Raw genomic sequence first — 15,681 nt, 5'->3', positions numbered from 1 at the left:
GAGCTGAGGCCTTTTGCAGGGAACAGCTCTGTTCCCTGCAATGCCTAAAATTAAGGCAATTGGTTGGATGATGTCCTGCCTGGGATGAGCCCCAGCGTCAGGCCTCCCTCTGGGATGCATTTGTGCACAATGGCGTGCGCAAGGGGGGGGCAAGGAGAGGCTCTCCAGGGGGGCAAGCGCCCCTCCTTGCCCCCCTGCGGACGCCCATGCCGTTATTTGCTGAATCAAACCAGTGACTAGACTGCAGAGACTTCTCCAACAAGTGCATTAATCACCAGAGTTATCTTACAGTTATTATACACAAGAAATTGCTGGGCACCCAAAGGTCCCTGCAGCAGCTACCTTAATTTAAAAATATTTTAAAATGCAGCCTACTAATGACTAATTCATTAAGCTAGAATAGATTTACTGTCACATTTGTCCTTTTTGCCAAATTCTTTGGTAAAGTATTTAAAAAAAATAAAGCACAGATTTACTAACACTTTGTGTGCGGTTTGCATTACCTTTTGTGACGCAGACCATGTGCAAAGTGTTGTGGTGGTATTAACTTTCCAATGCAACTCAAGATTTGCATTGGAAAGTTGCCCAAAGTAATGAAAAGTTGCTCTGTGACCCACTGTGCATCCAGGAGACATTCCATGGGTGAACACAAATCCCTATCTACAAGCAATTGTAGACAGGGATTTGTGCTAGAACATTACACCTCCTCATGGTAGGCGTAACAGGAGAAATGTTTTATTTTCTCTATACTTTTCACACTTTTCCTGATTGCTGCATTGTACTGTACACATTCTAATTGAAAAGTATTAACGCATAGTTTTTTCACTGGAAGGCTCCCCTTTTTGTCATAACCATGGTGCAAGGGTGTGTGCATTGCCGCCTGGCAGCCTACAGTGCACCAGAATGGGGAACAGAAAGACAGCACCAAATCTTAACAGATATGGCACTATTTTTCACTTTCCCGATGGCACAAAGGAACACAAAAACGTTATTTGCTTTGTTGAATGAATGAATACAAAGCTTTATTTCGCTATAATAATATCTTAAAAGCACATAACAGTCAAAATACAATTCATATTATTAAAAAACACTCAATAAGTAATTAAAAACAGTTTAAAACAGTATTAAACAATTTACGGCTTTGGGTTTAAAAGAAACAAGAAGCCAAGAATTGCCTGAAAGAGGGTTCGTCACAAAGCATAACCATGGTGCAAGGTTGTGTGCATTGCCTGGCAGCCTAAAGTGCACCAGAATGGGGAAGAAAAAGACAGCACCAAATCTTAACAGATATGGCACTATTTTTCACTTTCCCTATCGCACAAAGGAGCACAAGAACTTTACTTGCTTTGTTGTGTTTCGTCTCATTCTAGTAAATTACCCCTTGGTGTGTAAGTTGACTCTCATACGCCGCTCCTCATGACCACACCCCCGCGATTCCACCCATTTTCTACTTCCACTACTTTATCCTAAATGTATAGGAGTCCAGATCATTTGTTTTGTGCAGGTCCAGCACCAGTGAGGGCTCTGGTTAGGATCAGCAATTCTCTTAGGGCCAGATTTAGTAACCTTTCATGCAACACAGCGAGGCAAACTGCAGTGCTGCATTGCGTGTAACGGGAGAGCAGAAATGTGCCACATGGGATAAGACTAGATATCAAGTTCAAATCAGTGTTAAGAATTTCATTTAATAATGTTTCATGCAAAAAAATTAGTGAAAGCAGTATAATATAAATAATTTTTGTTTTAGCGCATGGAAATGTCCTTCCTTTGTCACAGGCCCACGGAATAAGATAAAAAAAATAAGATGCTGTGGGTTTAGAAGAGAGCTGACTTGCTGAATCCCATGAAAAACTCAGAGAGTGTGGACTTTGGGCAGATTTAGAATAATCCCTCAATTATTTGCTTAACATGGTACAGCGCGCACAAAGCTAGAATCTATTGGACCTCCACATTCTAAAAAGTGATGAAAAGGTATCTCATCCAGGAAGGTGTAAATCTTAAACATACATTAAGAACAATAAAGAGCACTGCCTTGAGGCTGAAACTAGTAAGAAAAGGTGAAAGGTATTGGGAACACTGAACTGAGATTGCATTCTCACAGTGGCGGGCATGTTCTGTGTGTTTGTGGAATCAATGTGTGGCACAGTACTTCGGCATCTCCAAAAATGATTTAAAAATCAACTTGATATGGCAGCTCAGTGCATCCATCTGAAGTAAGCCACTCTGGGACTGGCTCCAGTTTGCCCATGCCTTAAGTCTGCCCCGCTCTTAGACACAGGTTTGTGTGTGATTTTATTTGTATTATTTTCTTTGAGAAGATTCCAGACTGCTTAAAATGGTGAATTATTTGTTACTACTGGTTATTAACATATACTTGTGAACTCTGAATTGAGAACTGTTAGTCTTACCAGCTTGTTATGCCGCTGATTCTTGTGCAGGTGTGCCATGTGGTGCAGTGGGGAGGTTGGCATACTTTGAATAAAGTGTAGGCGTTCTTTGGCACCACTCTCTTTAGAGCAGCAGACCTAATGTGTCTAAGGGATGCCAAGAAGGGGCACATATGATAAAGTGCCCACTCCCAAAAACTAATTTAGCCCCACAATGTATCAATGTTATCTGCATCTCTTGTATGGTGTGCATTTATGGTACCTCTGGGCCTTATAACCAAAAGTTGCCCGGGGAGTTTTCTATCTTTGACAAATACTCACTCTGTAACATGCACATTTTTTTGAAGCATTGTTTCTTAAGCTATAAACTCCCTACTTATGTAAATTCCCTATGGGACTGTCCCCACCCATTTCCACCACTTCCGATTTTTGGTGTCTCGAGATATGTCTGAGTTACCTCTAATTACTTCTTGGCCCCAGTTCCATCTGCATCAGGAGGTGGTGTAATATATCCATTCTTACAAATGAGGATTTGTAATCTGGGTGGGTTGAGGGCATGCATTAGTATTCATGGTGGGGTAAGATTTAATAGCTTTGGATTTAGGATGAAGGCAGTGTGAGCCACAAATTATGCCTGACAGCGGGACACAACGTTGCACCTCCAATCCATGGCTGCTCAGCATAGTGCACAGAGCAATAGTTCCATATTTGCTAATTTAATTATGATTATATATGTAAGTGTGCAAAGGAAGTTGGCAGCTGATAAAATATTGACAAAAGAAAATGGTGTGTTTACAGGTGAGGAGAGAGGGACTGAATTAACCTATTTGTGGGTGTGAATGAGCACAGTGAATGGGAGGTGAAGAAATAATGCAGAAGTACAGAATAAAGATATTTAAGAAGACTGAGATACTGTGAAGATTTCAGATAGAAAAAAAGGTTGCAAGTGTCTACCCATAAAAGGGGCAAAATGGGATTGATTGACATTCCAAAGAACAAAATTAACGGTATCCTTTTGCACATGCAAGAGCAACAAGCATACTCTAAAGATAACAGACATGTCTCTATTATATGCACCAAGAAATCTGAATCCCATTAAATGTTTGCCTCACCTCCACCCCTAAGCCGGCCCACACCCTCTGGCCCGCCCCCAACCCACAGATTAACTTGGTGAGTACCTGCACCTATTTTTTTCCATTTAAAGCACTGGTTATGACTGCGCCCAAAAAAGTGGCGCATTCACGACAGAAAATGTTATTGTATATGAGCCTTAATTTTTCACACCTTTCTTTTGTAAACTCCTGCCTTTCACAAATTGTCGTTAGGAGTTAAATTTCCCGCCCACCGCGCGTTCGTCTAAGCCTGCTATTGGTTAGTACTGCTGGCTGTTGCGGGGGGGGGTGATTGAGGAGAGAGATGGAGGCACGGCAACATTCCTTCAGATACAGGAGCATGGAAGGTTGCATCCTGGCCTAGCAGACAACCAAAGTAAGCAGCAGAAAGGGCATTGCAAAAAAAAATAAATAGAAGAACGGCGGGATGAGGGAAGGAGCGATACAAGGAAATACTTACGTGTGGAGAATGGAGATGCGGAGGGGCTGAGAAAGATGCACGGAGACCTGCTGGGAGGGAGTCACAGTGCAGACGCTCCTGGGGCCGCGTGTTATATATTCACCTATGAGAGCTCCTCCCGCACTAAACGACGGGAGCCCAACCTGCTGGGTAAACTAAATAAAGATATTAAAAACATGAATTTATGGCGGATGGAGGGCACACGCCGCGTGATAAGACGCAAATATGGGCCTGAAGACGAATCTGATGGGCGGCTCCCACCCTGACAGCTCTGATGCTGATCGCAAAGGCGGATGCTGGCAATAAATGCCATCAGGGTGCAGCTGTACTGGCCCCAAGGGCAGATAAGACGCCAACATTTCTTAGTGGGCGGGGTTGACCTGGGAGTAAGGGGACGAGGGATTCCCTGCGCACAGTACGACTAGTCGAGCTGCCTGCGGGTTAAAAGCTGCCACAGAGACATGTACGTGTAACGTACAAGTCGTGTGTAGTTATTTCGTTAAAAACTCAGTTGATGCAGGCTGTGCAACCTGCCGTTCACAGGTTTTAATCCTGGTGAGGCTATTTGCCGAATTTTTATGTAGCAATCCATTTTATGAAGAAAACGTAAAATGCAAATTATCCTCAAAGTTCCTCAAGCATGAAGGCTAGAGGCAATAATGTTCCACTCTCCGTGCTTTAAAAAATCCTGCGAGGTCCACCCTGATCCCCTATGGCACAGCGAGCAAGGCAGTGCCTGAAAGCGACGGGCCCTGATGTGAGCCCCATCGCTCCCAGTGACATGTGACTCTAGTGCGCTCCTCATACATAATGACATAACGCAGTGTTGCCAGATTTTTAGACCCGGTCCAAGCCCAAAGCCACTCAAAAAGAAGCCCAAAAGAAGCCCAATCAGACCAGTTCCAGCCCAAAAACCAGCCCAAATTAGCATGTCTCAAATTATGCATAAATTGTTATCAGAAACAATTTTAAGGACAAATATACATTCTATATCACCAACAGGTTTATCTTGGCAGTCACTGCTGGGACTAATCAGTATGTGAGAAGGAAATGAGCAAGTAAAACTTGCACAGTTAGCATTCTCACAAACTATTCCCCATTAATCACACCACTGTAAATATGCACTATCCACAACACAGTTATATGCATGTTATTTTTAGATAAATGTAAATAACCATTAGGGACTTATTTCAAGTTGTCTAGTAATAACCGAAGCAAAAACATTACAGAATAAGTACCATTTGCACAAGATACTTGGGCATTTTTTAAACTAGACAAAAAGTCTGCTGTATATATCGGGGAATAACATGTGAACAACTTTTTGGGGAGCGATTCAGGACACTTTTGCCCCCATAATTTCCTCTAGGTAGGGCTAGGAGAAAAGTTCACTAGCATAATTGGAAATGAGCAGTTTAAGGGCTCATACTGTAATAAGTGAAAATTGGAAAACCAGGCACAAAAACATTTGCAATGGACATTTCTCGACCATTTGCAGTGGATATTTCTCGTCTTACACCAGTTTAATGCGACAATATAGTGTTCTTCTTAGAAGAATTGCACTATCTCCCATGCATGCATATATCAGCCCTTGGCCAAAGGTTAAAACCATAACAAATCACATTGTTGTGGAATTCATTATTTTAGTTTCCGCAGAGTAGATCCTGAACACTGACTTGACCCTTCCAAGTGCTTTGTAAACTGATAAAAGCTTGAAGGTGTTTATGTTTTTAAATAACATGAAGCATTTACAATGCAAGTGGGCTAGTTTTCTCTTGTGTACCATACGCTCTTTACCCCTCCACAGTTGTCTTAAACCTACATACAATCACTATTAGGTTTTACATGATCACTAAATACAATTGCATCAATTCTTGTTTACCATTTTCCAGGGAGGCTGTCCTACAGTGCATCTAGCAGTGCCAGAAGGACTGGTCTGAAAAATCAGTAAACAGACGTGTTTTCTGTTTTGAGGGCCCGTTTTATGGTCTGGTGGGCCAACTTTTCCTATGGATTTCCCTGATATTACCACAAACACTCCCTACAGCAAGCACAAATACCACAAGAAGAGCAAAAACATAGCGTGAATGGTTACGGATAGGACATCAGACAGGCAAAATCAGCAACGTCTACAGGCCAGGCTGGCAGGTGGCAGCTGAGGGTGGGAGAAGTCTGTGAGCAGTTTTAAGTTAATACCACCCGGGACCGCCCGTAACCCAGACCCACTTACCGGAGGTCGAGGAGAGGTACCGCCGGAGTCCGGACTCAGTCAGTCAGCTGAGCTCACTCACTCACTGTAGTGCGACTGCGGCGTCGTGACTCTCACTCGTGTCACGTGCCGCCGTCGGGCTGTGCTGTGGGGCTGGGCCTGGGCTTCTAAAGGTCTAGCTGGGGCTTCTAAGGTCTACCATGGGAATGTGCTCCCTCAGGAGAGTGGTCTGGTGGACTGTTCATTAAGACTGAACCTGGTTCCCCAGAACCAAATTCGGCAGCTCTGGCGTAGTGCCACATCCCCCAATGAACACCATACTATCCCACTGAGACACCCACACTGCCTTCAGCTACAACCCAGTTGTGCCCGGCTATATATACCTGGATGCAGCTCAATTCAAATTATGCACAAGAGTGATATACTGCCTGGAAAAAAAAGTACCTTCCTGGAAAAAGCAAACCCTCATATGGATGCAAGATTAAGTAAAGCATGTGAAATGTAAGTAGAACAGCATGGCTACCTTAACACTTTTATACTCATTATCCAGAAATCAAGAGTTTTTTTTACTGAAACTTTAAGCACCACTACAGATCCCTGGAGGGACCAGTATCACGGTCCATTGCTTATATCCTATTAACCGTGAGCAGTATGGTTTAAAAAGACTACATTCCTAAACACTGAGCCGTGGTACGCATTTTATAAACTAAAATAAGGAAAAAAGCGGATAAGGATCACATTAATCGGTTTCCACTCCACCCATCAACCAGGTATTGCAGTACCTCCAGAATGGTGCACCTCATCACCCAGGGAAAACAATGCTGTTCAAAGAAAGAGGAGAAAACAAAAAGCAGTGCTTCGCTGGCAAACTCTGTAAAGTGGCACTACTGTGTTTGGGTGTTAATAAAACTAATCTGGCCACTTTGTGAACGCTCTGTAATGCTTTAGTTATTTATTTATTGTATTTTGAACCCTGAGAGTGCAAATAAGATGATCAGAAGGACAGAGTTTGAAACATATGGGTACAGATGGGTGGATGTCAGGCAGTGGAATACATGTATAGACTTTTGTTCCTAGCTACTTCATCTGTTCCATCTGTTGTCTGCCTGTGGTGCAAACTTGTGTAAGAAATGTGGCCTCAATCAAAGTAAGGTCATCAAGGAGCAAGAGGCCCAAGGCTGCACTTTGGAAAATGTCAGTAACACTTCCAACAAAAGTTTTTCGTTTTTCTTTCTTTTTTGGATCCATTTCACAAGGGAACGAAGCACCGTTTCAGCGAGAGAGACAGAAAGAGACGGGGCAGCTGACAACGGCAGATGAGGAAAAGTGAACTTCAAAACTAAATGAATCATACCTTAATACACTGGCACCTAAAGAACCTCCGCAACAGAAGCAGGTTGCACGATCGGGCATCGACCAGTTCTTTGCTTGCCGCTCCTGAGATGCATGCTACACGAATACCGGGCAGCCCCCCTGGCCCCCCCACATTGGCAGGCCACAATCAGTGATGGATGCCGTGCCAGACAGAGACGGTACAGACCTGGCTGCCTTCTGCTCTAGTGGTGGGCGGGGTAATCATGTGCCTGCGGCCTGCGCAGAGGCAGGCCCATTAATCATCGGACCTCCAGGCTCCAGTTCGTGACTGCAGTGCGTGAAGCGCTCAGAGAGGTGTGTGATCGTGGGCGCCCACCCAAGCCACTTTTTTGCGCACAAGACCACAAAAGTAGCCCAAAAAGTAGCCCCCCCGCCTGGCATGGGTTTTTCCCGCACAACTGGGAAAAAAGTCGCCGTTCACAGGTTTTAATCCTGGTGAGGCTATTGGCCGAATTTTTATGTAGCAATCCATTTTACGAAGAAAACGTAAAATGCAAATTATCCTCAAAGTTCCTCAAGCATGAAGGCTAGAGGCAATATTGGTCCACTCTCCGTGCTTTAAAAAATCCTGCCAGGTCCACCCTGATCCCCTATGGCACAGCGAGCAATGCAGTGCCTGAAAGCGTCGGGCCCTGATGTGAGCCCCATCGCTTCCAGTGACATGTGACTCTAGTGCGCTCCTCACTAATGATGACATAAGAGGCTGAAGCGTGTCGACGGTCACTTATGTTCAGAAGGGCTAGCAGTTTAGACCTTTTGAGGTGGAGCTAAGGCCCCGAAAGGGTTTCAGCTAGAACAATACTATGTGAAGCTTTTCAGAAAAATATAAAACAACATTCATTTTTGACAGTGAACACATTTGTGATTATATTATGTATACCCAGGTCTTTAAGTGGGCAGGGTCTCACCGGTGCTGAGCAAGGGCAGTTTTTTAAAGAGGGCCTCGAAACGAGTCTCTATCGGGCTCTGTTTAATGCCCTGGCACAAGTGGTCCGTTTTTTCCGGACTGCAGTGACAGCAGGCACGTTAATGTGCGCTGCACACACTGCTCATTTCTCACTAGTGGAGGCGTTATTTATTTATTTATTTATTTTATTTATTTGTTAAGGTTGTAGGGGGCTCAGCTACCCAAAAAGGGTTTCCCGGTGCCAAAACGGGGCATAGATAGTGAAACACGACCTTCATAGATGTTACTGATCAAACAACCAGGTTTTCAGTTTTTTTCGGAAATGCATGGAAATAGTTTCTTTACGGATGGAGGTAGGGAGAGTATTCCAGATGGAGGGGCCAAGATAGGAAAACGACCTCCCTCCCATTCTTGAAAGTTTAAACCTGGGCGTTACATCATGACGTCATGCCAGGTAAGCGTTGTAGGGGAAGGGAAATCTTTTCAAGAGAGTCATTTTTGGCTCTGGATTTCCCTTCTCTTATTGAAACTCCGGAGCACCCACACTGTTGTGGTGTCACCAGGGCTTTAAGAAGAAGCTTTTTCAATATTATATACAAGCCGTAGTTGCTGCTTATTTAGCTTATGCAACTAACAACCATTGACAAAGCCAATAAGCCACGCCCACCTACCGCCATGTCTGTTGTTTTTCTGCTACGACGGCGGTCGGAACGCTGGTGCTCACGGTTCCGGTCCCTGGATCCAGTTTCTTTTGGTTACGGTACTGTGAGTTTTTCAACTTTGTATTTGATTTGTGAATTCTTGCTGTCTTTATTTTCTGTGACTGCACGGCCCAGCTGTTCCGGTCGGCTGCGCTCAGGACCGGACTAGCCGTAGCGGGCACCAGGCAATCTCCTGGTTTGTCGCACGGGTGAGGGCCGGTTTTTGGCCCCTGGGCGCCGTTTTTGTTACTGGGCACTTTTACTGCAAAATTGTCCCTTTAACAAAATCAGCAGAAAACCAGCCCTGCCAAAGAGTTCAGCGGCAGCACTTTGCCTGGGCCGGTTTTGGTTCCCAGTCCGGCCCTGGTTGCGCTCCTGTTCTGGGGTCAGGGCGCTCCCCACTCATGTGCTGGGCTGGGGCAGGGAGCGTGGTGTTCTGGCCCCGCCATGCTTTTTTGATCTGTGGCTGTGGATGGTGACTACTGGGCTGCTCTTTTTTATTTCATTGCTCCAGTCTCACGTTACAAGACTTGGCAGTATTTTTTAGAAGTTGCTGGGCACTTCCTTTTGTTGTGGTGAGTTCCTGTTTGATTTCTTCGGGGTTTCTCACCATGAGTGAAGGCTCTTCTTCACCTGTGCCTGCTATAGTTTCCAAGCAGCATAATGTTCAGGATCTGCAGGAGGAAGATGTTTTGCAGATTTTTAGGGCTGATTTACAGGACTTGATAAATTCTGCAGTCCAGTCTGCGCTGCTGGAGCCTGCAGCAAAACGGTCTAAGAATGATGAGGAGGACATGGACAATTCACCTAAGGACAAGTATGTCCAGGGCAAGGTGTTTTCTGATTTGCTGGTCCATATTCGGGAGGTGCTTGGTTTTGACCCTAAATCCCTGGCTGATGAGGGGTTTTATGCACAGTATAGTTCTTCTGCGGTGGATGACCTTCCCTTCCATGATGTCCTGAAGGATATCATGACTAAGGAGTGGCTTGAGGTGGACAAGCAGGGTATTCTGCGCTTTCTAGGTAAGCGGTATCGCCTGGCGGACTTCGACTTTCAGTTCCCTGCGATTCCAAAAGTTAATTCTCTTTTGTCCGCTATGGCTAGCACCTCCTCTTCCTCTTTGTCGTCAGAGGAGGCTTCCCTGACAGATCCGGTGGAGCGTAAGGTGGAGTCTGCTCTCAAATATTATTTCTCCTCTTCTCACTTTGGGCTGGGTGCTAGCACTTATGCCTCGCAGGTCTTGCTGAAGGATTTTGATAAGCTGTTTGACTGTCTTCAGGATCAGGGGGACCCTACTCCTGTGTTGGCTCAAATGGAGTTCTTGGCGCAATTCCTCTCAGATGTCACTTTCGATTACTTGTGGGCCTTCTCCTCTTCTGCTGGGGCGGCAGTGGCTGGAAGGAGGTCTCCATGGACTAAACCGTGGTGTCTTGAGGCTGCACAGAAGGTTTTGGTCCATAAACTTCCTTTTGAGGGTCCCCGTCTCTTTGGGGACGCTTTGAATACAATGGTGCAGCGCTCTGCAGAGGAGAAGAAGTTGTTGAAGCCATTTCAGCCTGCGTCTAAGAAAAAGTATTTTTTCCAGGAGCAGGGGTTTCAGGGGGTTTTGTCATCTCAGCCCTTTCGTGGTTAGGCCCGTAGTTGGGGGGCCGCATTCCATTATAAATCCCGGCCTCAGCAGCAACTGCAGAATCCCTCTGGTGCAGGACAGAACTGACTATGCCATTGTGGGGGCTCGCCTCCGTTTGTTTCTGGACCGGTGGTCGGCTCTGATTTCTGACCAGTAGGTCTTGTCTGTCATCAAGTGGGGCTACCAGATTACATTCCGGGGCCCTCCCCCTCTGGATTGTTTTCTGGTTACCCCGTTGTCAGGAGACCCCGTGCAGAGGTCAGCCATGTTGTCCGGTGTCACCATGTTGTTGCAGAAAGGGGCGATTGTACCGGTTTCAGATGTAGAAGTGGGCCTAGGGTTCTATTCCCATCTGTTTCTGGTACCAAAACCCGATGGTTCCTTCCGCCCCATATTGAATCTCCGATCCCTGAACAAGTTGGTGCAGTTGGATGATTTTCGGATGGTCACGTTACAATCCGTGATTCCCCTCACCCAGGAGGGTGATTTTTTGGCTTCTCTGGACTTGGAGGACGCCTATTTTCACGTTCCGGTCCATCCTGCCAGTCAGCAGTTCCTGAGGTTTCCAGTCCACTGGATGCATTTTCAGTTTCAGGTTCTGCCGTTCGGCCTTTCCACTGCTCCCAGGACTTTTACCAAGGTATTGGCTCATGCTGTGGGTGGTTTGCAACGTCAAGGTTTCTCCGTGTTTCTCTATATTGATGATTGTTTGGTCTCAGCTTCTTCTTTACCTAAGGCTCTTCTGGCAGTGAAGGCTACGTTGACCCTGTTCCAGGAGCTGGGGTTCAAGGTGAATCTGGCGAAGTCTCATCTGGATCCCGCTCAGAGACTTCAGTTCATCAGAGGTCTGTTTGACACCTTTTTAGGGGCGGTGTTTCTCCCTCCTGTTCAGATTCTTTCCTTGCAGACTCTGTTGTGGGATCTTTTGAGCCATCCATCTGCCCAGGTCCAGGGATTGATGGCTGCAACCACTGCTGGGGTTCCTTGGGCTCGTCTCCATCTCAAACCTTTGGTGACTCATCTGTTGGCTCGGTGGGACACCTCCCGGGCAGATTGCGAGACTCTGGCTCCTCTCCCTCCTGCTCTGGTTCTGGACTTGGACTGGTGGCTTTGCACCCCCAATCCGGAAAAGGGTGTGTGGTTTTGTCTTCCACCTCCCGTTCTGTCTACTATGCATGCCAGTCTTTGGGGTTGGGGGGCCACTTTGGAGTCATTGGAAGCAAAGGATCGGTGGTCTCGGGGGGCCACGCCTGTTCCTTGAACTGGCAGGATTCGGCAGCCGTTTGGGAGGTGGTGCAGTTCTTTCAGGTTCATCTCCACTGGTCGAATCTGTTGGTTCGTACCGATAATCAGGTGGCTCATGGGGGCGTGGCTTGGACGCAGATGGCGATGGTCGCCTGAGAGCTCGGCTCCGGGACTGAGCCCGCTTTTATCCTGCAGATCGGGGACCGTGGGGCACCCTGACCCCCACATACCGAAGATCGGGTTGGAGTGGACCTGCTGAGCCACCCGGAGACACTCAAAAACCAGTTGTTCCGGCGAAAGGGTGAAATTACGAGGAAAACAGAGCGGAGTCCAAGATGGCGCCCGGACCTTCTTGATGGCTTTGCCGAGACCCCAGACCCGTGGACACCTAGCAGCTCTACATGCGTCTTCTCCACATCCTATCTTTCCGGGGAGTGACCGTCCGGGTGGTGGTTTGGAAGCGTCTGGGCACCATGGCCATCCCAGAATGGATTTAGTCGAATTTTTCGGCGCAGGCTGGTCATGAACGGCCGGAGGCCCTGAGCAGAACGACGGTGCCACGAGAGGCGCACGGCTGCCTCCTACTGAGTACCTGACCTCGAAGGAGCCCTGAGAACTTTATGGGCAGCACGGCGACCTGGCGCCATAGAGTCTCCGGCAGCACTGGTGACTTTCACTTAAGGTCTTCCTCGACCCGACAGGCCTACCCAGGTTGGCGCCGATCGCCCACCCCTCCCCCTCGTTGGCCTCCGAGGACACAACGGTGGCACGTCCCGAAGAATCGGAGGAGTGGTAGGCCTTGGCGAAGACGATCGAAAGGCCTCTTCCAAATGGCCAAGTACCAGGAGAGCCATAGTCGACGCCCGCACTTGGTGGGGACTCTGCCGAACTTTCCCCCACGAGACTCATCCGCCATGGGGAAACCAAGGGGTCCCAAAGGGACCACCCCGGCCGCCTCGGACACGGAGGCGCTGGACAAGGACGATCGAGTTGGCCCAGAGAGCTCTGGTGGTCCCCACCTACAACAACAATTCGACCGGGTCCTGGAGGCGATCGTAAACACGCGATCAGCCCTGCAGCAAGACATCGCCCAGGTTGCGACGAGTTTGGGCCTCCTCAGGGCGGACCACGGCAAGCTCTCGGACAGAGTAAAGGAGGTAGAGAGCTCAGTGAAGGTTCTGGAGCCAGCACAGAAGACTCTGGCCGCGACGATGAAGGATGCCCTGTCCCGAATCAGTGCCTTGGAGAAACGGGCGGAAGACGCTGAAGGGCGCAACAGACGGAACAATATTCGGATGGTGGGCCTGCCGGAAAAGATCGAAGATGGCGATATAGTGGCCTACCTAGAAGCTTGGCTCCGGGACACGGTGGCTCCAGAGGGTCTATCCTCCTTCTATACCCTGGAGCGAGCACATAGGGTGCCGGCGAGGCCACCGCAACAAGGTCGCTCCCCACGCCCGGTGGTGGCGCGTTTATTGCATTTTCGGGACAGGGACCTGCTCCTCAACGCTGCCAGGCACAATGGCCGTTATCAGGTGGAGAATAGCCAGGTGAACATTTTCCCAGACTATACATATGAGACCCAACGACAACGGACCTCTTTCCTGGCGGTCAAGCGAGAGCTCCGGAGCTAGGGTATCCAGTACTCGCTCCTCTTCCCTGCAAGGCTCCGTATTATCCTGGACGACAAGACCCAGTTCTTTGATTCCCCGGAGGAAGTTTGTAATTGGCTCGAACTATATAGGGCTGGCAAAGATGGTTTCGGCTCCTCATCCCAGTTGACTACGGAGCCCGGACAACAACGTCGTTCCAAGAGACTCCGAAGTCGCCGCGGCAAACCAGGCAAGCCTTCGACTGTAGAGACTATGGCGGAGCGGCGGGGAGTACTGGAAATGATTTCTAATCTATCTGGTTCACAAGGCGGCCCCATTGTTGAAGAATCAGAACCCGGCGGGGAGGGTGCTCATACGGACACAGAAGAGTCAGAGACCGATAGTGTTCACTTGCCAGTGGTTACTCCAGACTCGGCTGGGGGCATGCTGGACGGGCAGGGATGACTGGGTGAGCTAATTTCATTTGGGCGGGGGTTTGCAACGGGGGTTGTGGAGGATGCGATTAATGCCATGATCCGCTGATGGGGTTGGGGGGGCCCGATCGGGCTGACGCTTATTGACTCGGGGCTCAAATTAGTCTCGTTGGTCCGAGACTCGAAGGCCCATTACTGGCGCCCGGCCCGCACCTAGCCCTTAAGGCTTCCCTGCGGTGGCGACCGCAGGATTAGTCGGGGATCAGGGGGTTGCTGGGGACATGGTTTGGATGGGAACTAGATGGAGCTATTTGGGTCCTGTCCTGGGGTGGGTGGGGTGGGGTTTGTTTCGGACGGGTGTTGGGTTTTTGTTGGGGAAGATGGCCGCCATCAGTGTTGACTTGACTGTAGCTTGTTTTTTGTTTGAGCGTTGGTGGGAAAGCCCTGGACAGACAATGTGGGACAATGGCTGAGATCGCTAATGTAAAATGCATCACTTGGAATGTACGGGGGCTTCACACTATGTCCAGACGTCACAAGGTTCACGCTTATCTAGTGCGTAGAGGGGTGCAGATAGCGCTGCTGCAGGAGACACATCTCACCAGGGCGGAAGGGGCGGCGCTGCAACGTAGATGGAGAGGGCAGGTCTACTGCACTTCATACTCAGCTTACGCGAGGGGGGCGCTAATATGGATAAGGGCTGGGGTTCCCCTGCAGGTTACGAAATCGGTGGTAGATCCTGAGGGTCGCTATGTAGCTATCTCCGGCACATTGGGGGGTAGGGACCTGAATATTTGTTGTGTTTATGCACCTAATGTGGACCAGCTTGCCTTCCTCTCCGGGTTATCGGGCTCATTGGCCCATTTTCTCTCGGGAACCCTCTTACTAGGTGGTGATTTTAACTCAGTAGTGGACGTTGAGGCCGACCGCTCACACCCCCCCCCCTCCCGGACTCTCCAGTCCGACGAGTGGCTAAAGGGAGGAAGGAATGGCAGACGCACTGGGGGCTCACGGACATCTGGCGAGCGCAGCACCCCGACTCTAGAGACTATTCCTACTTCTCTGGCCTACACGAATTGCACGTGCGGCTAGATGGGTTCCTGGGATCGGCGGAGTTGGTGTCCGCAGCGGTGCACTCTGAATATTTGACTTGGACCATCTCGGACCACAACCCCCTCCTAGCGGACTTCCGTTGGTTTCCCGGGACCCCTAGTGTGCCCACCTGGAAATTGCGCCCGGAGATCTTAGAGGACATAGTCTTTAGGGCGGACCTGGGGGACAAAATTTCTGATTATTTTGCGTCCAATGGGGGCACCGCTGGATCGAGAGCGTCGGAATGGGATGCGTTTAAGGTAGTGATCAGGGGCTATTGTATTGCTAAGAAGGTGGGTATACGACGGGTCATCCTCGATGACCTGACCACGGCTGACCGGACGCTCCGTGAGATGGAACTTCGCCGCCCCGGCCATCCTGAACTCCAGGAGCGTACGGCTGCGGCGAGGGAGGCGGTGGCGGCGGAAGTCGAAAGACTGCGCTGCTTCGATTATAAGGCCTACAACACTAGGTCGCTCATGGAGGGAGATAAGTTGGGCGCGCTGCTAGCATGGTTGGCCAATCCTACACGCCGGACCT

At 48.7% G+C, this 15,681-nt stretch overlaps 1 protein-coding gene across 1 annotated transcript in view; it reads right to left on the bottom strand.

The window, feature by feature from the left end:
• The window catches only part of LOC147703739 (zymogen granule membrane protein 16-like), a 36,731-nt gene extending 29,091 nt beyond the window's left edge, over positions 1–7,640 (bottom strand). The window contains exon 1 of the mRNA XM_086928966.1: positions 7,520–7,640. Within this exon, the coding sequence (XP_086785092.1) occupies positions 7,520–7,578 (59 nt within the window). The 5' untranslated portion in view covers positions 7,579–7,640. The remainder of the gene's footprint in view (positions 1–7,519) is intronic.
• Positions 7,641–15,681: the final 8,041 nt, after the last annotated feature.

The sequence above is a fragment of the Lissotriton vulgaris genome, chromosome 7 (assembly GCF_964263255.1).
Source record: "Lissotriton vulgaris chromosome 7, aLisVul1.2, whole genome shotgun sequence".
NCBI lineage: Eukaryota > Metazoa > Chordata > Amphibia > Caudata > Salamandridae > Lissotriton > Lissotriton vulgaris.
Note: the sequence above shows the minus strand (reverse complement) of the source record. Positions and strands in the feature narration are given on the sequence as shown.